This window comes from Hoplias malabaricus, chromosome 12 (genome assembly GCF_029633855.1).
Source record: "Hoplias malabaricus isolate fHopMal1 chromosome 12, fHopMal1.hap1, whole genome shotgun sequence".
In the NCBI taxonomy this organism is placed as follows: domain Eukaryota; kingdom Metazoa; phylum Chordata; class Actinopteri; order Characiformes; family Erythrinidae; genus Hoplias; species Hoplias malabaricus.
In genome coordinates, this window is record NC_089811.1 from 23,762,984 (window position 1) to 23,786,513 (window position 23,530).

Sequence of the window (23,530 nt, forward strand, 5' to 3'; positions counted from 1 at the left end):
TGCTTGCCCGTGGACGACCTTGCTCAGCTCACCCCGGGCTTTGGAAAGCCTCCCAGTCCTGTGGATCCACATTTGGACGTGCACCAAGTTTGCAGGCCCACAGATGTTATGGGGAGGCCAGATATTATGTCCGCTCCTCTTCTTCTTCTTTTTTTTTTTTCTTTTTCAGGAGACAAGCGAGATGATTCATATGCTTTTGGTATCAAAGGGTCCCCGCTCTGATGCTTCAGCCACGACTCTCAAGCCAGAGTGCAGGTTTGAGAAGATGCTGTGGACTGTGTGTTAAATAGGTGTCAGGAGTCTTACAGTGAGACAGTGAGTTGTATTTGGAATAGTTTCTTGTTTAATGAATGTAGTTTAAAGCTTTGATTTATAATAAGTGTTTCAGAGCAGTGTTCTACCAAATAGTTTCCCTTTCTACTGGTTACTGGTACTGCTTCAACACTTCATTATTAAATACAGTATCTCTGTACATCAATGTTCCAGTATTTCAGTACTTCAGGGCTTCAGTGTTCTATATTCAGTACATCACAATGTAAACATTAAAGTACTACTCAGTATGCAGCGCTACAATGCTACTTCATTATTCAGCATTGCATTGTTCTATATAAAAGTTGCAGTGCTCCAATATTTATAATTCAGGACTCAGTATTTCAATATTCAAACTCTTCAGCAGGCGGTAGTCAAGGCTGCTAGATTTTGATAACATTAGTATTCAGTAGTTATTTAATTTTTGAATATTCCAAACTTTCATAAAATTCAACATTTTTTTCCGATATTATTTTCAGATATTCAGTAGTTATTGCTCAGCACTTCAGCACTTCATTTATATGTTTTATAATCTGGAATTCAATAAAATACTTCAAGATTTTCCCAGCTAAATGTTACAATACTGCATCCTTAAATGATGTTTAAACACAGTGCTTCAGTATTTACACACTACAGTATGATTTACAATATGACTTTCTCCTCAAATAACGCTGAGGCTCTTTATTGGAAAATAGAGCAGACGCGGAAACGGTTTTTTTATTGTTTGTTTGTTTTTGTTTGTTTGTTTTTTGTTGTTTTGTTTTGTTATTTTACAATCATGAAACCGAGCGCAAACAAATCTAAAGGGTTTCTTCTTCTTCTTTTTCTTATATTTTTAAACCAAATCTGAGCGTTTTAAATTGTCCTCCTTAATAAGTTTTGAAAAGTGATCATCCTATGATTAAAAGCTATTGTTTTCCAGCCTGTTGACTTCACTCCTGAGATTAGGAGTGGCATTCTTCGCTGAGAACTTGTCGGACCCTCCAGACATGTTTCCAGTCTTGGTCACATCCAGCTCGGTGCATACCTCACTAATGAGAAGCCTCTCTGAAGGGTGCACGAGCTGCGGAAAACCAACCTTCAACCAGTCAAAACACACCAGGCTTGCACTGGCCAGACACTGAGCGGAGAGATCTCTGCGCTGTGTGGACAATGAGCAAATCAACTTGAACTAAAACCTGAGCACTTGTACTTCTGGACGTGGTCGTAAGGTTCTGTCCCAATAAGCAGACTGCGTTTTATTCTCCAGAGCTAATTAGAAGTAAATGATGATGTGCTCAGTGAGTAATTGATTTAATGAAGTTCCTATGAAACTATTAAAAGCGGGTATAGGTCAGGCGAGAGGCTCCCTGCAGAGCCCATTGTCAGATGTTTAACTCGACCAATCTTTTCCGAAAGACATCGGGGCTAATAGGTGAACTCCCAGCTGCCGGAATCTGATTCGGGCTTTCAGTCCAAACCAACTGCCTCCAAACTTTACTAACAAAACTCAAACAAAACAATACACCCGGGACAAACGAACAGACACGGAACAAAACCCGGTGCCCCCTGCACACACTTGAGTTTCTTAAAATGACAGGCTCGTAATAGTAATAATAATAATAATAATAATAATAATAACAGTTGTTATTATTATTAAATAAATAAATAAATGACTCACTCTGACTTTAGGTCCCTTTTCAAAGTTTCCGGCTCCGAAGAGACTTTTCTTTGATGAGACTCGAGCAGTGAGAGAGAGAGAGAGAGAGAGAGAGAGAGAGAGAGAGAGAGAGAGAGAGAGAGAGAGAGAGAGAGAGAGAGAAGAACATGTAGTCAGCTGCAACTGGACCGTGTTTTCTCACTTACTCAGGAAACTTAAGATAGTATGCAGGTAGGGCTCGGAAGTGTTCTGGCACGCTGCCTGGACGGGGGATAGGTGCCCAGTTTTGTGGCTCTTCACGGCGGAGCAAAACAAGACGAATTTAATAATTTCCACCAAAAATATCTGGACATTAAAGGTTTTGGATAGAGGTGAATACTTACAAAATAAGGCCAGAATATTTACAAAGTAAAACAAATCTGCAACTGTTTAATTTAATGAAATTAATATATACATAGAGAGAGAGAGAGAGAGAGAGAGAGAGAGAAAGAGAGAAGGAGAAATTGTAAATTGAAAATCAGAAATAATTCCCTGTCATTAATTAAAACTAAATATAAACTGCTTGTGTAATTTGTATATTCGTGGATTATTTTCCCTGTTAATACTCTGTGTGTTATTTTTAACAGCCATTTCTCCTAGTTTTCTTTGGGGGTGGAGCAGTGAGGAGCTGTGTGTAGTTTTAATGAAAATCAGCTTTACAAGTTGCCCAAACCCAAATGGAGCCGATCATGCGAGACTTCCATCATGCACAAACCGTTTAACAAGATCTTTAACCTGAGCGTGCGTGCGTGTGTGTGTGTGTGTGAGAGAGAGAGAGAGACATTCACGACTTTACTATGTTGCACCCTGTATGGCATTATTCTTAGTTTACTTTATTTATAATGTGGTGATGTTTTTTTCTTCTGTTAACCTCTTGCAAACCGGTTTCACAGACACTGAGACACACGCTTAAGACACAAGTCCAATCCCCCACAGAACACTTTCTTTGTGAAGTCCACAGCTTTAACTGTTATTTATTTTTGTCTTATTATTGTTGGTGTTATAGTTCGGGCTCTGATAGTCCGGTTAATTTCGCTTGTGTTGAAGCTGGAGGATCTCTGAGTTGTTGTAAGTGATGTGACAATGCAGTGACAGATACCGTTGTTGACCCGTTTCACAGCGGCTCGCGGAGCAATAGACTCCGCTTGAAGTGGGGAGAAGCGCGTCTTGGACACTTTGAGGACACGTAAAATGTAATGAGAAAGTGTCGGTGTGAAATGGGACTAGACCGCGGTAAACAGGCTCCTCTGATGTGATTATTCTGTCTAATAAAGGCGAGATGGGAGAGACCTCGCTGCGTTTTCACACTGACTTCTGCTTTGTCTTTTCACGAGTGGCGTCTACAAGTCTGACTCGCGGAGTTACTGATTTGCAGGCTGCATGTTTTTTAAGGTAGCCCCGTGTAAGTGATTTCCACGGGCACGGCTCTAAAGAAGAACAAAATCGCGGACAAAAGGAGTAGCTTTTCGATTCAATAGCGTCGTTAGGACAACCGAGAAGTATTCCTCAGATAATAAGTTCTACTTCAAAGCGTCCCTCATTCAGCCGGGACTGCTCCGGCGCTTTTATGAAGTTCCCCCTGCTTTTCACTGCGAGGGGACCATCTCTTTGATTATTTTTCATCGTGTTTATTTTGCACACATACACCCCCCTGCTTCCCTCCTCCTCCTTGCCCCACCACCCTCTTCCCATTCAAAGGGCACTTGTTTTTAAATAAATAAAAGATCATTCTTTCACTTTTTTTGGGCAAATAATAGATGGGGCACAAAAGAATGGCAGCGCGCGACGGCGCTTGTTCCAAATTAAACGTGAATGCGCTCGCGGGATCTCAAAGGTTTTGAAGAACAAAATATGAGAGGTTCCGATCAAATGGACTGCGCTAACGTGGCATGAAACTAAGGTCAGCGCAACTGTATCTTAATAGAGTGTCTCGAATCGGAAAGGGGCTGTTTTTTGGTGGTTCCGTGCTCCGGCCCTTGTGGGAGGCAGGAGAACGTTGTTATAAGGTGCTCTTGAACTTCTCTCTATTTGTGATACACAGAGGTCTACTTGATGTGAAAGTCTCTCTTGTCTTTGATTAAAACTGTGCCCAATTAAAAATAAGGTTACATGATGATAAACCGCTTTTGAAAGTGGTTTTGTTGTAGCAGAATGCACAAAAGCAAATATATCTGCGTTTAACCCGACAGTGGCAGTGAACACACACAAATACACCAAAGTGCAGAGAAAGTCACCGCTGCCGTGGATGTTGAGGGAGGAGATAGCGCTGTTTCTGAGTCAAAAGTGATAGTTCTTCGTTCCCCACGCCCACAATATCCTGCCGGTGTTGGCGACCCAATCGTAGAACTCCCAATCCTGCCAATAGGCAACGGGCTCCCAGCTCATTGGTTCTTTACCAAAAGCATTAATGCTCCCAAAGTAATGTTGAGGTAAATGTCTACAAACATTACCCATTACCTGACCTTGATTAATGGCCCTATCATATATATATATATATGATTCGATATATTCGACTGATTTAGACCATTTGTATTCCTCCAATACGTTATATAAACGTTAGGAAATCAGGGAATCCAGAAAATCCAAGGAATCGTCGTTTCCAAAACTAAGGGAAATGGAAATGTAGTTAGCTGGGGCCAAATTACACCCCTCATTAATGTTTCTGAATTATTCCTTTAATGGAAATATATAATATATATTATCCACTGCTGTTAGGAGTCAACCCTATTTAGAACGCTTTCTGCTAAATGTGAAAAATAACACCCAGAGTGAGTTGCGCCTCACTTGGCAACATTTGAAAATAATAATAAAAAATACCGCGTGACCCTACACTGGTCTGTTTGGAATTCTGAAGAATATGGACTCAGTTCTGGTAGAAGCTGAAACATCTCCAAATAGTAAATAATTGGCTTTTACTTTTTATAGCATCCTGGGAAAACTCCCTGCTCGGTAATTGCAGGCCTTATGAGGGTTGGCGGGTGAAGGTGCATTGGCCGCTTTGATGAGCTCGCATTTAGAGTCAGTTTTGCTGCTTTTCTACAAGCCGTATTCAAATGCCCCCGTCTCACCAGCCAATCGCCATAGAAATCCCAACGCACCATGAAGATCCGTCAAAGCGGCTGCCTTTCCGCTCTGAAGCGGATCGCTTTGAAGCGGTGCACGACTGGCGTTGGTCAGTTTTGATTCTGTTGTCTGGACAGGGGGCACTTTGAAAATGTGGCTGCGCGTTTTAATGGAGGAAATAAGAGGGGGGTTGCTCATATTCTCAATGCAAAATTCCCTTTATTCTCAGAAATCTTGAATGCTTTATATTCCCCATGAATTGACATGAATGTTTGGGTCTGTCAGCTCTTTTTTTTTTGTTTTGTTTTAAATGACGACTGGTCACTTACACTCTTTCATAGTGGCAAGGATATGGTGCGGGTGAATATACTACTTAATTACAGATATAAGAAATCAGTTTTACTCAACACAATATCAGCCGCGTTCTCGGGGGACAGTGACAGTGCGACGTGTCTTATAGGTTGCAAAAATCAATCATAAAATATAGATAAAATGAGCTTTTCTCTGTGTATGTACCGCGCGAGAAATCCGTTGTTTTATGTTTGTTTTTTCAAATAATATTCTTACTTAAAAAAATAAAATAAAAAGACCATATCTACATTTCTCCTTTTTTTAATTCAACTCCATAAATTTATACATGAATTTCTTCACGAACATCAAAGATCTCCACAATCCTCTTCACTCCCATCTCCCACCCCCCACAACCACCAGCCAAAAACCACCACCACCAACCACCACAATCAACAGCACCATGCACCTCAACAGAAGAACAGAGTTACTACACAGGGCATGCGAGGGACGTTTCACATTACACAGTCTATTCAAGTAAAAACTCTTTTTTTCTTCTTCTTTTTACAGGACACGATAAAAAATCACTACATTTCACCAAAATTAATCATATTATTCTTTGGTGTATCTGTAATTTCAGACCAACATTAATACCAGCAAATAAATTACAATGTGTAAAAAAAAAAAGAAAAAAAATCGTTGGGACGTTACCACAACATTCACAAACATCACCACTATTAGCCTTATTGTCTTTGTACAAATCCAGTCAGGGATAGCAGGCCCATTTTACATTATTTAAGGTCTCGAAGGACATTGTTCGCACTCTTTAATCAGAGTAACATTGGCTTTTGCATAAAATATAGTTTTAAATAGTCCTTAAATATCACAAAAAAATCCCCCACCACAATCTTTAACAAATATTGAATCCACTTATTATTATTACTGTTATTATTATTATTTTTAAACCATTGTCCCTTCACACTGACATGACTGATAGGCCTATATGAAAATGATTCTCAACTGCAAAAACATTGGGAATGTTACATAACACTTTATTTAAAAAAAATACAAAGTATAATAGTCCCTCAGACACTCGACGTCACCATAAAGACCTCCCCGGGGAACAGAAGCTACATTAATCTGTCCACTCATCGATACAATCACATTCATTAAATCTGTTATTGTTTCATACGAGCAGGCTGGGTGTACACACACACACACACACACACACAGACTGGATATGACTCAATCAGCTGAGAGCACACTGTAAACGCACGAACAGGAGCAAGAGCAAGGAGCTCGAGCCTGCAGCCCGAGTCTGACCAGCGTGTCCAGGCATGAGTGCGAAATGGTCCCCTGTGCTATCGGGGTTTTGATACTTTTTCATATAGGCCTCCCTCTATTGTTTATTAAATCGTTGTCCTTTAAAAACAGTTATCCACTATCCTATCCAGTCCAGTCCGGTCGTTATAGTCAGTTATGAATTCGTTGGTGGCAACATAATGGCATGTCAGGCACGCGCTATGGACTGAGGGCAAATGGGCAAAACGTTTGTGCACCCCCTGCTCAAATGACGTGCTACAGGGAGCACAATTCAGTTTGACGCGTTCCGGCTCATTTCCGTGCAGTTTTCTATTTCATTGCTGCGCTGAAAATTCAGCATAAAGCATATATAAAAGCTGTCATCAGTTTTAGAAAGGCCATATTTTATGTTATAAATCTGAAATCAAGCATAACCTGGGGCATGTGGACATGTGCTTGTTTCTTTATCATCAACAAAAGCCTGTCGCTTGAGCAGGGGTGCCCAAACTTTTGCCCAGACGCTAGTAGTAGGGTTGAGGGCAGATGCTCTTTGCCGTCCTTCCGCAGCGGCGCTGTTGCGCGTGCTTCCTCCGTACAGGGGTCATCGAGCTCGTTCAAATGAAGTTCAACAGAATGCGAACGGGTGGCGGGAATGTGACATAAATATATTCCAGGCGTGTCCACATCAGAGCATTGTCCTGGGGTCTGTGTGTCTGAACGAGTCCTCATCCTCCGAGTCTGAAGTGGGCGCGTCGCTGGAGGGCGTGTGCAGGTGGTTGGGCACCGCGCTGCCCTGGCACACGTACCACTCGTTGAGGTTGGTGACCTGAGGAGAAAGGTTCGTACCGCGGTTGCGGTGGGCCTCCGAGCCCGGGGACAGCGTTTCCGCCAGCCCTCCGGAGGACGGGTGGTACGCGGGGCCTGAATTGGTCGAGGGGGGCGGAGGGGACTTGCAGTGGACCTTCATGTGCTTGCGCAGGGAGCTGGGGTGCGTGTACGACTTGTCGCATCCTCGCACTTTGCAGTAGTATGGCTTGTCACTCGTGTGCACGTGCGAGTGTTTCTTCCTGTCGCTGCTGTTGGCAAATTTTCTGTCACAGCCGTCAAACTCACACTTGAAAGGCTTCTCTCCTGAAAAAAAAGGCAAAGAGGAACATCAACAACAATCAGAATCAGCGATCATTTCCCCGATGACGATCTGAACACGCCTTCAAATACTCACCGAGTGTGGGTTTTGGCTGGAGGACAGCACTGAAGTGTAACCAAATTGGCAAAATGGCGGTCTAAACAAGCCTTCCGGTACTCACTGCTTCTATATTTTGGAAGACGGTCAGACTTTATGTGTAAATTAACCGCCTCCATAGACCACTGGGAGTATGTTTTGGATGGTGGACGGTATTAAGTTGAACTACATTTGCCTCTCTGAACACACCTTCAAATACTGACTTGTTCTATATTGTGGATAAAGGAGAGCATTGAAGTGTAACCAAATTGGCTATCCAAACATGTCTTCCAACACTCCCTGGGTATATGTTTTGGATGGAGGTTTAACTAAATATGGCTGTTGGAACATGCCTTGAATACTCACACGTTCCATATTCTGGATGAAGAAAATATAACTAAGGCTGCTTTCTGAACATGCCTTCAAATACTCATTGGGTGTGCACTTTGGATGGAGGGATAGCACTGGATTTGAACAAATCTCTGCTGTCTAAACACGATTCCAAATATTGGTTTTGCATCATTGAAACTGATAATAATTTGGCAGAACATGCCTTCAAATTGTCCATGTTGTCTTTAAGGACAGCATTGAAATGTAACAAAACATGCTTTCCAAACACACTTGAGTGGGTGCATGGGTGTAAGGAACCTGGGATATGTTTCCCAAAGGTTATGTGGAATTAATATCTTAATAAAATGATTGAGGGAGAATTGTAATAAACTCTCTCTCTCTCTCTCTCTCTCTCTCTTTCTCTCTCTCTCTCATTTAAGATAATATAATTAATAAACAGTGCTATTGGGAAACTGGGCCCTGTACTATAAATTCATATTCATTTAATAAAAATGAAAGCACTGAATGGAACTGTTTCGGACAAGGATCCAAATATTGCATTGCAGTTCATAACAGGGGTTCCCTAACACAAATTATTTGACTTGTAACACTACTGGAGCCATTTTGTATGTTTTCCAACATAGGGAAGAGGAAATAAGGAATAATAAGGAAACAAAGTTTTCAAGATTCTCAGATCATACTTTTACTAAAGAGGTACTGAAGAATCATTTTTGTAGATTAGTATCATTGTTCAGATGATCTGCACTGCTACATTACGTACATTACACAGTAAAGTAGCCAATGGTGATATTCGCCTTCATCCAGCAGGACACGTCACTTTCCATCTGCACACCACTCTGTTCCACAAGCATATAGCATTGAAACGTATCAATACCGCCCTGTAATTTTGCTTATTTCAATAACAGTATAACACAGCTGGATAACCTCGCGTCTGGGTTGAAAACACGATATTTGAAAAAAAGCTTTCCAATTTACACAGTGTCTACAGTGTCTCTCACAATTGGCCTACATTGCTACAATTCTACATGAGTCAATTGTACACGCACTGACGCACTACTTCAGTGATATCCACCATTCTCCAGCACGTCACGACACTATTCACGTGCTTCTCATGTCTGCTTTGCTCAAGCAGATATGACTCGCAGACAAAATACAGATGCATTATTTAACAACGCCCCCCAGACTGTGCAAAACATGCTGTCTAACCAGGATTTTTTTTCACAGCCTGGAAATGTCAGTGCGCTCAGCATTGATCTATACCACAACAGCAAAGAACTTCAAGGTAGAAGTATTTTGAAAACAGATCCTCAAGCTTTAGGGCGTTCAGACACGTGATACGTGCCTGTCTAAACGGAAATGACCAGTTAATGGACATATGAGGAGACTACACAACACACAAAATCCAAACCACCCCGTGCACGAGTTTATTAGCGAACACGTGAGAATATTATGACCATAAATGGCAATATATTTTAGACCTTGCTTCTTCATAGCCATGTGGTAAAAACAGCCCGTGCACTGTAGCTTATGCATGACTGAACTCTTTAGAGAACATATAGCAAGGTTGTTGGACAGAACAAAACTGAAAACACTAGTTGTGTACGTCACGCGTGTACACGTACACTATAATGCGACTTATTTTTTAAAAAACAACAAATAAAAACACGTGAAATGGCGGGTGTGGTGGGCCTCACTATGGCGTAGGGTTATTCCTCATATGTGTAAACAGCCCCGGATTTTCATAGAGATTTGGATTACCTCAAAATATTGCAAAAATGCTGGACAGACACAAAGCATAAGGAGCGTGAAGTGAGCTGCTTGTAACATTCACAGCTTGGTTAAAGCGGATATGTTCGTGGGCTACTATCCTTGTTTTGTGGGCGACGTGCTTTCGCCAACACTGTACTCCATTTGGCCTGCACAGGCAGGGGGCCGACAACACCAGTGCTTTTTAAGATGTGGGCTACACTGTTTTGAAGCTATAAATATATATATATTTGACTAAAATCAAGTCCCTTCTGATTAAATATTTGTAAGCACGTCATACATGGAAATATAAACAACCCCTATGAGTTTAAAACTGTATTTTGTAAAACATTTATCAAAATAACGGTTTCCTAATAAAATGTCAAGTAGCTTATTTTGAGAGAAGTGCTACTTTTTTCCCAAAGTAAACAAACCCTGCACAAGGACTGCGTGGAAAGATCGCAACAAATACGACCTTCCGCTTTCTGAAGTATGCATTAGTTCGATATGGTGATAAAATAAACCCTCAAAACTCGAGAACGACTGTTTTCAAATGCGCCCCTAACTAGAGGCGATAAGTGCGCGAGACTTCCAAACTTACCACTACAGCACGGAGTTCCCCAAAGTTGCGTTCCCCAAACACAATCGCGCCCGTCGCTAACTTTACCGAACAAAAAACAACCGCAGCTCCACTGACCTGTGTGCGTCCTTTTGTGAATCTTCAAGTTCTCCGAGCGCGCGAAGACTTTCCCGCAGCCGGGGAAGGGACAGGGGAAGGGCTTCTCGCCCGTGTGCACGCGGATGTGGTTGATGAGTTTGTACTTTGCTTTGAAGGCTTTGCCTTCGCGCGGACATTCCTCCCAGAAGCAAACGTGGTTGCTCTGCTCGGGTCCCCCGACATGCTCCACCGTGACGTGGTTGACGAGCTCGTGCATGGTGCTGAACGTCTTGGAGCAGGGCTTCTTGGCCGTCTGCTCCTGGTCGATCCATTTGCAGATGAGCTCCTGCTTAATGGGCTGCCTCATGTACCGCAAAAACGCCCCCGTGGCCGCGTGAGGAGCCGTCGCGAGGTTCACGTTCAAGTTCATGGAGTTGGTGTAGGAGTGTAGCGTGGACGGTCCATAGTGCTCGGGCCTCGGGGCGAAGTGCTCTGGCCTGCTGTAGATGTCCCCGAGGCGCATTTGGCCGTTGAGTGCATGGTGGTGGTGGTGCTGATGGTGGTGGTGTTGATGGTGGTGGGCACCTGGGGTCGCTTGCTCGTGGAGTCCAGTGAAAAGTGCATGGGCACCACCTTCCGCGTGCCCATAAGCACCTGTTGGGGAGATGAACATGCCATGGTGATGAGGGGAGGAGTTGGAACTGTGCTGCTCGCCAAGTGCATGCATTGCAGAGGCTGAGAGCTCTCTCCTGAGAATGAAGTCCCTGCTGCTCGCGTAGCCCGAGAGTGGGAACGCGACCGTGCTCTGAGAAGACGGCGAAATGAAAGACGTCTGGGCTTCGGGGTGGCTCTCAACGGGCTGCGGTGGGCTAAGTTTGGGAGCATTTGCCTGTGCCATGTGCTCGGGTCCAAATGGAGTGAGAGCCACTCCGGGGTCGTTGCCCATCTCCCCAGGGTGGAGGTGGGCATGGTGGGCGTGAGGGTGATGCCCCCCCAGCCCCGGGAAGCCTGTCATATTCTGATGAGGAAGGGGCTGAGTCGCTGCCAAATCCGCTAATCTTATCGCCGGATTCCTCTTGCTCAAAGGGGGCTCCATAACTACACTGTCATGTCGCCACAAACTCTCCTATTGTTTTGTTGTGGTTTTTTGTCCTACTGCACGCCTTCGAAAAGCATTAATATATATGTATATAGCCGTCTATATAACTTCTTTTGTCCTGCCTCTAACTCTAACTCGAACGCTTGCTCCCTTTTCCCCCACTCTGTCCTCAAGCGATTGGCAGAACATACAACAGTTGGAGGACACAGTGGGGGGAATACAGTTTAGAAATGGCACTGCGGGTATTGGACAGATTTCGGTGACTGGCAGTTAAGAGCACGAAGCGATTGGCTGTCTTTCAGCGCGCGCGCTCAGCGGGGTTCCGCCCCCTCACTCTCCACAGCTCGCGCTGCACTCCCCCCACCTCCAAAAAAAGTTCTGCTCGCACAAAAGTTACACGCAAATGTGTTTATGCGACTCTGTTTACCACTGCACGCGCACGTGGACAGGCGCTGTTTTATGTACAAAACACAAGAGGATGGTTTTTGGTTTTGGTGTAAATTTCTCTGCAGTTTTGTACTGCGCTTTTTAAACCAAACAGCAGATGTGTACCCCGTGCTCGGTTCCACTTCACAAACGAGTTACTGCTTACACATATTGCAAACCATTTCAAATCAAAATGACTTCAAATAACAACGAAATGTGTCATCGGGATTTTTTCAAATTAATAACAAAATAAAAAAAATAAAATAAACGTCCGGTGTGGACTAGAGTCACACGCGAGAAATACAAGCGACTACGCCTACCACGGAGAAACATTGTTCTATATTTTGCTGTAAATCTCCTAAAATTTCACCATTTTTATAATTATATCCACTCTTAAATATGTGTCCATAAAGAAATAAAATAAAAATATAAAAATCTCAACATGTCTTTTAAAACTATTAATGTTTTATCGCCCGGACTACATGTTTGTTTTATAAAATGTATATGTGATGAATAATTAAGATTTAAAGATATTAATATATACAGTTCTAATTATTGAATATTTGTTTTTTGAATGTTTGTTTGTTTGTTTTTTGTACTTGTTTGTTTGTTTGTTTTTGTAGAATGTACACTGGAATCAGTTTTGAATACAAAAAGAACCAGAAGACAATGAAAAATAACAATGCCTTCTAATCTCTAAAACTGACCTATAGGCAAATCGCATAGATCCTTATTTACATTAGAAATATCTTATGGATAATTGAATTACTTGTAACTTAAAAAGTGCAGAAACGTCGAAAGTAAAGTAAATGTGTACGCAGTTAGTATCTAGAAAAAAATTGATTTGAGATTTTATTCTGGGCTTATATATATATATATATATATATATATATATATATATATATATATATATATATATATATATATAAGGTGTGGGTGTGCAGGTGTGTGCGTGCGCGCGCGTGGTTGCTGAACTTTATACAAGTCCACGCCCTTTAAAGATTCCTGTTGAACTCAGCGGGACTGTATCTGTCATCGATTTAATATGTCTTAATTAAAAATCATCTTTAAATCTGATTCATATCACGAAGCAGCACAGTAAGAACTGAACTGTTGCCCTAACTTTGCTTTGTTTTACAATTAACTAATCCTCTTGCAAACACATGGAATAATCTGATAATAAAAAACGTTCATCTACTGGGCCACGCCTGGTTTACACTTTAAAATACTTTCTGCCACTTTTAAAATGGATACGCAAAATCTGAGTATTACTTATGAATTCACGTTTCCATTATTGAAATCTGGGTTGGTCAGTTAAAAGGGGGTATTCTACAAGTGCCTGTTCGGAAAAAGAATTGAAGTAAACCGACATTTGTCATTAATGAAGCATTGGTGGATAATTAAGTATTAATATATTTATCGCCAATTAGTCATCTGTAGATGAGTTTCTGCGCCTTATTTTCCACGCAGTTCATATCCATTTTCTACCCGTTCAATCATATTGTGTCCTAACTGTTAGTGTTGTCAGGGGTAGGGTTTACTGCGTGGGGTCGGGATGTAGACCGATTAACGCACAATTATTAAGATTTATCGTGAAATTTATGGCATTATGCCGTCTTTCATTAGAAACACAACGTTTAACCTCTAGCTTCTGCAAATCACCACAAACCTCTACAATTTTCTTTTTTTTTTTTAAATACTAAATTCAAATGTAAATATAAATATGTCTAGATGAAACACGATAACGTGTCTGAAAATAAATCCTGAGTCTGTCTAGTTTGGTCTACTTATGGCTTTTTTTGGGACTAAAAAGAGGCGACACCATTGGAGCGCTATTAAAACTTTGAAACAGAGAGGTTTTGTTTTAATGGGGGGTTTCGTTACATTGCACGTTCAAGAGCCAACATATGTGGTCTTTACGGGTCGGAGGTCAAACATCTTTCAAAACCTCAAGGTCACTGAAAGTAACCAACAGTGCCCCAACACGCTGATAACGTCAGATACCAGGTTATGGGCCTCGAGGCGATGATGCCATAAATATTTATTGCCATTTCTTTGACCCCAACCCACTGAGAAAATTCAACTTTACAGTGAACCTAAACTAAATGACTCCGATAAAAATACCAATAAATACTTTTCAGAAATTATGGTAACAAAACTTTAATAATTTGTTTCGTATAAAGACTCTCTCTATCTAACTGAATAAAACTAGTTCTACTTTACTTTTAAGATATAATTTTACTGTGAAGTTGCGAGTTCACACGTGTTGAACTTTATTGCGATTTTAGTTTGATCACATTTTTTTTTGAGGCTCTAAAGAAAAAAAGAGTAAACAATGTGTTTTTTTTTTTCCAAAAACTTTTTCATTCTTTTCCCTCTCCATGGGAAGAGAGGAGCAGAACCTACAGCTTTGTGCCCCAGGCCGAATACGTTGGCCTTCTTTCTAATTTCTTTTTCTTCTTCTTCTCCCTGCCCATGACAAGGGGAAAGGGTTTTTTGTGGTTTTCTGGAGAAATAAAGAACTTCTTAGAGAGGTCGGCAGACGTGACTTTGAACTTGGATCAGATCCTGTGTTTCCTGCGGAGAGGGTAGGAATACTCTGGGAAGAATGGTACAGAACGTGCAGGCTGCGCGGGCTTTGAGGCGAGGCGCGCACAAATCCCAAAGTTTTCGGCTTCTTCCGCCGCTATTGACCGCTGCTGGCGCTTGGAAACGAGAGACAAGAGAAAGTTTGTAGCTGCTGGAGCAGGATCTGCGGAACATGGGTTCAGGCAAAGTGTAAGTAAGTGCTCTTTATCTCAAACATGCGACTGGTGTTTTTATAATTCATTGTTATTGTTTTATTTATTTACTTGTACTCTGTGCGGAACGTTTAAGCGCTGAATGTATTTTGATCCCATCCACAGACTGTTATCACTGGCAGTATTGAGTAAAGCTTATGTGGCTCCAGTTGGTAGTAGGAGTTCAGTTGTTAATTTATTTTAGTGCTTTTGAGAGGATTAGTTTTCAGTAAAAAAAAAAAAAAATTATAAAATATATATATATATATATATATTAATAAGAATAAATAAATACTAATAAATAAATAAAAGAAACTGAAGATTCAGATGTGTTCCTGGAATATAAATAATAATTTTGATAATATCAATATTATATTGTAATAACCATATTAATGTTACACCAACATATTTGTTTTTAAGTGTCATTCTTTTGGGTAATCTGGGTAGTTTTTGGCCAAACCACTCCTTATTCAGCACACATTTGTCTCGTGTAAAGACAGAGCACCATTTATTTTCAGTTACCCTTCTCTTGTGACGTCACAATTGTAGCCAAATAATCCTGAAATATGACTAATATCTTATGCAACTATATTTCCATATTGCTGAGCGTGTGTTATGTGTATGTGTCTGGTGTAGTATGTGTGAATATGTTGACTGGTGCCCTATATTCCTATATGCCCTGTCAGTTCCATATAGGCAATCAAACGCGTAATAGGCTCTGAATTCTGTTACACCAGAACATGTCATCGACGCACGTACCGTGTTCCTGTGCTGTTCATTTATGTATGTTTAAGGCTTACTGTAGCTGAAACAAGGCGTCGTCCGCTTTACAATCAATTACCTGTTAAATAAATAGTAGTTACCTAGGGACCACTGAAATAATCATAGGCTGTTGTTATTAATGGGGAAAAATTCATGACTGCTTTCTCTCTGTTCTTTGCACATTTGTACTTATTTTCTTTGAGGCCTGCAAATTATAAAACATGAATTCGGTCTGAATATGACTCCAATTCCATACGTATTCAACATAAAAAATTCTCTTTAGCAGCACAAATGCATTTTATAAGAGTTCTTCATAGAAATGATTTTGTACGTAAGTATTAATATATACGTAGACCTTCTTCCCTTCAAAATATGTCAGAACCCACCTTCAATGTCCGAGGGGGGTTACGTGTTCCTACAATATTCCAGCCAACATTGAGTGAATGGTTGTTGCAGTTTTTTTATGTTATTTTATTTTCTTAATCTATGAATTAGTTAGTTTTGCAAGTAGCGCAAATCTAATAAATAATTTAATAAATTGACACAAAACCGATATAATATTTCACAATATTTGGTGAAATGTAGTCCAATTGTAAGCTAGTGTGGCTTATTACACATGTTGTACAACGTTTTTTGACGTTATAAACGCTGTCCTGACGGTGTAATAAAACGATAGTAGCCCGCGTTGCTTTGCTATCCGCCCCCAGAAAAAGACTCCCCGAAAAAAAAGTAGGCGGTAATTTTCAGTGGAAAATGGCGATCACCTATTAGTCGTGGAAACGGCGCCTATGATTGGCGGAAGGTGTGGGATTGACGCAGCACCGCAGCCAATAAGCGCACAGCAAACGGAGCGCTGGGCTCCAGTTAAAGGGGGCGTAAGAGGAGGTAGGGCCAGTCCACTGAGAAAGAGAGAGAGACCCTCCGAGATAAACACAGCCAGGCGAAAGAAATAAACACTCCAAGCCGAGATGCCTCGAGAAGTCGTCGTTCGTTTAAAGAAGACACAGTAAGAACAAATTTAGCCTACAAACCGCGCGCGTTTTTCTTTTCTGCTTCTTATTGGTATTACCTTTATTTTGAAAATATATTTTCACCAGCACATCGACTCGGTCTGAACGGAGAGTCGCAAAGGAATCTGCTCCCTTCCTTTCCAATGGGATTTTGAGTTGCCAGTCATATCCTCAAGAAAAACACACACAGAGACTTGAGACGAGCTGAGTAAGAACGCGTGATTTTGTTTTGGTTTTTACTATTGTTTTTGCTTTTTGTTCGTTCTCCCGTGAGTGGAATCGGCGCCTACAAGTTCCCCTCATGTCGTGTGGAAGTTAATAACACTTCCTTAGCTCCTTGCAGTTGTTCTTTGTTTATTTAATTGTTTGTTTACTTCGCGTCCGAACTGATACGTTTTTCTGAAGAAAAAAAAGGTCTCGATTCGAAATCGAGAAACGCGAGAGAAAAACGAAGCGATGCTCCTGGACGCCGGTCACCAGTTCCCCGGCTTGGGGGTCGGCTCCACGTTCGCGAGGCACCACGACGTGCAGGAAAGAGACTTAAATCTCGCACAGAACGGTTTCGTGGACTCAGCGCACATGGGAGCCTTCAAGCTGAACCACGAGCTTTCCCCGGGCCAGAGCTCGGCATTCGCCTCTCAGGCGCCCGCCTACCCCGCCGCGGCTCTGGGCGCGCACGCCGCGCACGTGGCATCATACGCCGGCTCGCCTTTCAACTCCACGCGCGACTTTCTGTTCCGCAGCCGCGGCTTCGGCGACTCGACGCCGGCGGGCAGCCAGCACGCCCTGTTCGGCCACCACTCGCACGCTGACGGCCAGAGCCACCTCTTGTTCCCGGGCATTCACGAGCAGCACGGAGCGCACGGCTCCGCCAACGTACTCAACGGACAGATGCGCTTAGGGCTTGCGGGCGACGTTTTCGGACGCTCCGAGCAATACCACCCTGTGTCCAGCCCCCGGAGTGACCCGTACACGGCCGCCCAGCTGCACAATCAGTACGGCTCCGTTAACGTCAACATGGGCATGAACATGAACATGGCAACGCATCACCACCACCACCACCACCCTGGCGCTTTCTTCCGCTACATGCGGCAGCAGTGCATCAAGCAAGAGCTCATCTGCAAGTGGATCGACCCCGAGCAGCTGAGCAGCCCCAAGAAGAGCTGCAACAAAACTTTCAGCACCATGCACGAGCTCGTTACGCATGTGTCCGTGGAGCACGTCGGCGGGCCGGAGCAGAGCAACCACGTCTGCTTCTGGGAGGACTGCCCGCGCGAGAGCAAGCCCTTCAAAGCCAAATACAAACTGGTCAATCACATCCGCGTGCACACAGGCGAGAAGCCCTTCCCCTGTCCCTTCCCCGGCTGCGGAAAAGTCTTCGCTCGCTCGGAGAATCTGAAGATTCACAAGAGGACGCACACAGGTAAATAACTCAAAATATTAGTAAATATATGTGAGCATTTGACATTTTTGTTTACGTTCCTGTTTTAGCATTAATGCTAGTCTGGACCCTTAAATATACTGTAGTGTTCTACACAAACGTTAAACGTTGAAAGGAGTGTTTAATGTATTTCTCTATGATGGCTAAATGGTTGATGATGGTTGTTGTTGTTTTTAAATTGTTGTATATAGCATTAAAGTGGGGTTCCACTATTGTTTCGTATCAACGCCTATTTTAGGTACTGTGTAGAACCATTTTTGCTAAGACAGTAATAATCTAGATTTCTTCAGTAAACATTAAAATCAGCAAAATTCAAATTCTGAATACATAAATTGTAATCTGGTTATTATTGTTATTTTTATGTATGATTCAAACCTTAAATGTTTGTTAAAAAAAATAAATAAAAAATGAAAGGGTCCCACTATAGTAAGAGTACTAAACACCATTTTAGTGCTGGACCTCATTTTCTCTCGCTGTTGTTGTCAGGTAATGTTTATCATTTTAACTTATTGTATCAGTTTGTTTCTAAACAATCGTGAAATCGTCAAAAACCTGCTGCTACTTACAAAACAAAGTTGATATATTTTAGAAAGGCGTAGTCGATGTGTTCGCTGTAGTTTTAGATACAGAAATAATACTAACCCGTTGTACGAAGGGTGCCGTTGATGTAGCAGCCAGTGTGCTTCTGAAAACAACACCGTGCGTGTATTTTTTCACCGGTGTGCTAAATTATGTAACAGACTGTCAAAGGGTTTGTGCCGTAAACTTTAAACCGGTCAAAGGAGATGTGAGGCTCTGTCCTGCACACACGAGCTCTAAAGCCCCCCAACAGATTTACGGTTAACGTGGACCAGTGTTTGCCCTGGTCGCCACACTACGTCAACTTTCAATTATCAGTCAAATTAGCTTTCTCTATTCCTAAACTATTGCTGCATACTTATTGAAAAGTATTTTGATTTCCGATTACTAGAAGGCCTATTGTTTTGCTTAGTAGCCTGTGTGTTAGTAGCTAATGTGCTAGACAGGCCATCAGGAGGACTAGAGCCGTGTTCCTGTTGCAATACACTGTGCTATTGCTGTTGTAACTTAACTTTGTGAAGGTGTTAATTGATATTTTACTGTCTCTAAGAAAAAACGGAAAATCCTGGAATAGCAGGAGATTGCAGCTAATTTGACGAACTGAAAATAAGATGTGCTTAAACGTAGCTCATCTGAGAGTAACCTAACATGGCGGGTAAAATGTAAACAAAACATTTGGAAACATAACTATTTTCCTTTTGTTGTAAGTATTCTGCTTTTAATTTAGTACCGAATGTAGCCTGGTTTGAATAGGAGCGGAGGGCTGTAAATCATCACAGCCAAGCAGCGTGGAACCAGAGTTTCTTTTTATTTTATGTAGTGTTTTTAAAAGAGGTCCAGTTATATACAAAAAGAATGTAGCAAATATTTTAACACATTTTTGCAATTCAGTTATATGCCAGACTAATGGCCGGATGTAGCATATTGCTTGGCACTGCATTGATGAAGTTGGACATTTCATAAATAGCAGCTGTCTGATCTATTGAATGTTTCTCATGTTTTTTTTTTTTTGTTCTTTCTCTCTCCAGGGGAGAAGCCGTTCCAGTGTGAGTTTGAGGGTTGTGACAGACGCTTCGCGAACAGCAGTGATAGAAAGAAGCACATGCACGTTCACACTTCAGACAAACCGTATCTGTGCAAAATGTGCGACAAGTCTTACACGCACCCCAGCTCACTCCGAAAGCACATGAAGGTAACTGCTCAAAATTGCCTTTGCAAAATATCTGTTCTCTTTGAAGAGTATAGGACCATGTTGCTGATACACTATAGCGCCATGGGCGTAACTTTGAGTTGAACAGGATCTTCTATTGGAAAGTGATGGCAACAGTTATTGGACATACTGTAGAAAAAAATACACAGCCATCTGACATCACCACAAGAATCACAAATTAATTGTTTTAACGCCGTTATTGCACCAGGTCTCGAGTTACACAACAGAGTATTTTAATAGGTAAAGTCCAGCCGTGGTCAATTTGTTTATTTATTGACAAGCAATTGTGTGCAGTCAAGCTTTTTAATGACGGGCGATAGATCACCAAAACTTCTTAGTAGTTGTTTATTCAGTATCAGTAATATAGATACAATCATGGGAAGGTATATATAGATTTGTTATGCATATTTGGTTATTTGCAACCCAACTAAATAACAAATCTGCAGTTGAACGATATCATTCAGTTTTATAAAGAGTAATTGATTGATCTCTGTCTTTTTCTCTTTTCTGCAGGTACACGAATCGTCGCCGACAGCTTCGGACTCATCGCCGGCCGCCAGTTCCGGTTACGAATCGTCAACGCCCCCCGGCCTGGTGTCCCCCTCCACCGAGACCCAAAGCAACACCAATCTGTCGCCTTCATCAGCGGTGCACGCCACAAACGGACACAGCAGCCTGTCCTCTAACTTCAGTGAGTGGTATGTTTAGGACTGTGTCATATCCACAGAGAAGCATCTCTCACACGACTCCGCCACAGAGCGGGGTCCACTATAAGACTTGTACAAGCAAATCCAACCCACGAACTACTATAAAAACAAGAGCCTATTCCACCTGGAGTGATCCCCCACCCCCAACACCGAAGAGACGCGCCCAACGACGCACTGCTGATATTGTAAATATTATATGCTCTCTTTCCCAATGGTTGTAATAGATTTTGTCAAGTTTTTTGGTGTATAGATGTTGCTTCAATGGTAGCTATTTCTCTAACCGGACTTTTTAGTGCACATATTTACGATTTAAAAACAAAAGCAAAAAAAAAAAAAAAAAAAAGAAGGAAAAAAGAAGAAATAAGTTGTACTATGGTAATAAATATTGTGATCCCCATTAAGGCATACTGATTGTACCTAAACATCTATTAACTGGAAAGAGTGCCAAAGTCAACACTTAAAGAAGACAGACACAATATTTGCTTGTGAATGTATATTTTAGTTTGCTGGGCTCAACTTGTGATGTTTTGTTGTTTTATTATGTTTTGTTTTCATTTATTTTATTTTGTTCGTTCTTTGCAAGTTCGAATTGTGAAATATATTCGGAAGATTGTGAGGAAAATAAACGTCGTGCCGTTCGATTTTCTGTAACCACACCCTTCCTTTTTGTAAATATCGACTGCCATATTTATCCATTTGTAATTAAATTATGGTATTTACTTGCTACAGATGAAACAATATTTATAAAGAATGTTTCTTTACTATAAATATGTACAATTGAGAGCTGGACAAGGGGCAGGTGTTTTTGTTATGTGTTTTTTTGTTCAAAGTTTAAGAGGTGTTTTCTCCATTATTGTGATAAAAAAAAATTACTGCATACAAATATAATAAAATGTGGTGCAAGTGTTAAACAGTTTATTATTTCCTGTGATCTTTTCTCTCGTTTGTTTTGATCGTACAGTGACACGTTTGTTTGGATTTTAGTTCCATTTATAAACATGATACAGAATTCCTTATTAATTAACGTTGCTTATTCTGCCCTTTAAACCGTCACAGCGCTGATAAACGGCGTAAGATACGTGCATTTTAAAAAATAGGCATTTTTAGCAACTCGTCCTGACTAAAAACGTAGGTATGTAACGGACATATCTAGTCTCATCAAAGCTGGACATCTGGCAATAATTGTTTTTTTAAAGGTAATGGAATCCCGACGGATTTCTCCGGTCGTCCAATAGATTTTTAGGGGGATTTTTGAAACTATACATCTTTTCTTGATTTGATTCTATTGGTCATGCTTCTGGATGGTCTGGGTGGTCATGTATGAGCTCGTGGTCTAGGGGAGTTTTAGTTTAACTCTCCATGAACTTGAACTTGACTTAACTTTCTCAGGGTGTTCTTTTACACACCACCAGAACGTAATAGAGGCTTGCATTTTATGGTCATGTTTGGTTTATGTTCTTGAATTGCTGGTGGTTTTGTAGTTTATGTGAGATAGCACAGTGGTAGTAATTCAGCACTTTACTACTTCACGTCATCGCATAAGTACTTCCTAAACGGCTATGTAAATGATCGTTGAATGGGCTATTTACTACTCGCTCAACTGGATGTGGGTATATTTAGGGTGATCTAGACCGACACATGCGTAGCTGACAGTAACGGGTAGAGGCCAGTTGGCAAGCGCTATATCTCTTGGCAAGTCGTACCACCTTAAATTCACCAGCTGAGTGGCGTCTCTCTACGGCGGAGATGAAAACCAACATCCACCAATGCCACCCCCACACCTCCACCCCTGCAAAAAAAAAAAAAAAAAAAAAAAAGAAACTTGGAGCATTTTCACTTGACAAAAATAACGAGGAAGTGTCCTATCTGAAAACTGGGCGGTGTCTATGAGCAGGAGATTTATCCACCACCACTATGGAGAATGATATGAATATTAATGTGTAAAGCCTGCGGGAAGAGGCTGGCCGCTTGGCGCTCTTCCAATGGTTCACAGCGACAAAACCCACTACAACTGCCATCCGGTGGCTTTGAGAACAGCCATGGCCAAAGTCTTAGGGTCTTCTACTGGTTGCAAACCCTTGAAGAAAGTGATAAAATCAGTTTTTCTTATTTCAAAAGGTTGACTTTTTTCACATGGATTAAATGTACTACATTAACACCAATAATGTTCTGGAAGGCACAACCTTGATCAAATAAAATGTATAGAGTTGTCAGTGTACACACAGCAGCTTTGCAGGTGCCGGCTCATAGGTAGCCCAACGTTACCCCCAGTGTTATCCATGTCCCGTCACTGTAACTGTAATTCAAAGCTGTCACTAGTACTATTAGCTATCACTAATCTTCAAATTTTAGTCTACATCACCAGAGAATAACAGAAGACAATCATCAGTGGTTCACTGGGATTGTAGTTATTGTAGCATATACGAGTGCGCAAAAGTTTGGGCACACCTGTTTTTTTTTTGTTTTTTATTGGTTTTGTTGGTTTTCTGAGTGGAAACCTAAGAGGAAGGGAACTTATTTCTAAACGTTGCCATGCGCAGATAGTAATTCTTTGCAGTGTTTAACACACTGAAGGAAATATGAGCAAACATACAAACCTTTAAAACATTATAAACGTTTTAAAATGCACAGGAAAGTGAAATATAAAACGATGTACTGTGTTTCCCTGTGTATGAACTTTGAAAGTTAGACATGATCCGACCAGATGTTTCCAAGCTTTTGCTTTCCACTGTGTCCAATACGCGATTTATTTTGTGGTTTTAAAAGACTGGGAAACAAACACACATATGTGTGAACTATTTATATATTGACACTATAAGTTGGGAGGATTTACATATATTGGTTAAACAGTTGTAGATGTTTAATAACGGGTTATCATTGGACGCTTTGTGTATTTGCT

General features: G+C 41.4%; 2 protein-coding genes and 1 long non-coding RNA gene across 3 annotated transcripts in view; 2 read left to right on the plus strand and 1 right to left on the minus strand.

Moving 5' to 3' along the window:
* Window positions 1–5,720: 5,720 nt before the first annotated feature.
* Window positions 5,721–11,864, minus strand: zic5 (zic family member 5 (odd-paired homolog, Drosophila)). Its single transcript, XM_066686553.1, has 2 exons — window positions 10,657–11,864; window positions 5,721–7,771 (listed from the first exon to the last, which is right to left on the minus strand). Exons 1-2 carry the CDS (start codon window positions 11,711–11,713, stop codon window positions 7,326–7,328), a joined length of 1,503 nt encoding a protein of 500 aa, XP_066542650.1. The 5' UTR covers window positions 11,714–11,864; the 3' UTR covers window positions 5,721–7,325.
* A 2,955-nt stretch (window positions 11,865–14,819) lies between these two features.
* Window positions 14,820–23,530, plus strand: part of LOC136710754 (uncharacterized) — an 84,358-nt gene continuing 75,647 nt past the window's right edge. Inside the window, exon 1 of the long non-coding RNA XR_010804661.1 lies at window positions 14,820–14,920. This is a non-coding gene — a long non-coding RNA (uncharacterized lncRNA). The remainder of the gene's footprint in view (window positions 14,921–23,530) is intronic.
* Window positions 16,594–21,532, plus strand: zic2a (zic family member 2 (odd-paired homolog, Drosophila), a). Its single transcript, XM_066686554.1, has 3 exons — window positions 16,594–18,117; window positions 19,743–19,906; window positions 20,438–21,532. The coding sequence occupies exons 1-3, from the start codon at window positions 17,151–17,153 to the stop codon at window positions 20,630–20,632; spliced, it is 1,326 nt and encodes a 441-aa protein (XP_066542651.1). The 5' UTR covers window positions 16,594–17,150; the 3' UTR covers window positions 20,633–21,532.

What these genes read in the sequence shown, in the direction of transcription:
- zic5 (XM_066686553.1), bottom strand. Translation starts at nt 11,713, where the DNA reads ATGGAGCCCCCTTTGAGCAAGAGGAATCCGGCGATAAGATTAGCGGAT. An exon ending in TCACAAAAGGACGCACACAG is followed by an intron (nt 7,772 to 10,656) that starts GTCAGTGGAGCT and finishes CTTTTTTTTCAG; the next exon opens with GAGAGAAGCCTTTCAAGTGT.
- zic2a (XM_066686554.1), top strand. Translation starts at nt 17,151, where the DNA reads ATGCTCCTGGACGCCGGTCACCAGTTCCCCGGCTTGGGGGTCGGCTCC. An exon ending in TCACAAGAGGACGCACACAG is followed by an intron (nt 18,118 to 19,742) that starts GTAAATAACTCA and finishes TTCTCTCTCCAG; the next exon opens with GGGAGAAGCCGTTCCAGTGT. An exon ending in CACTCCGAAAGCACATGAAG is followed by an intron (nt 19,907 to 20,437) that starts GTAACTGCTCAA and finishes TCTTTTCTGCAG; the next exon opens with GTACACGAATCGTCGCCGAC.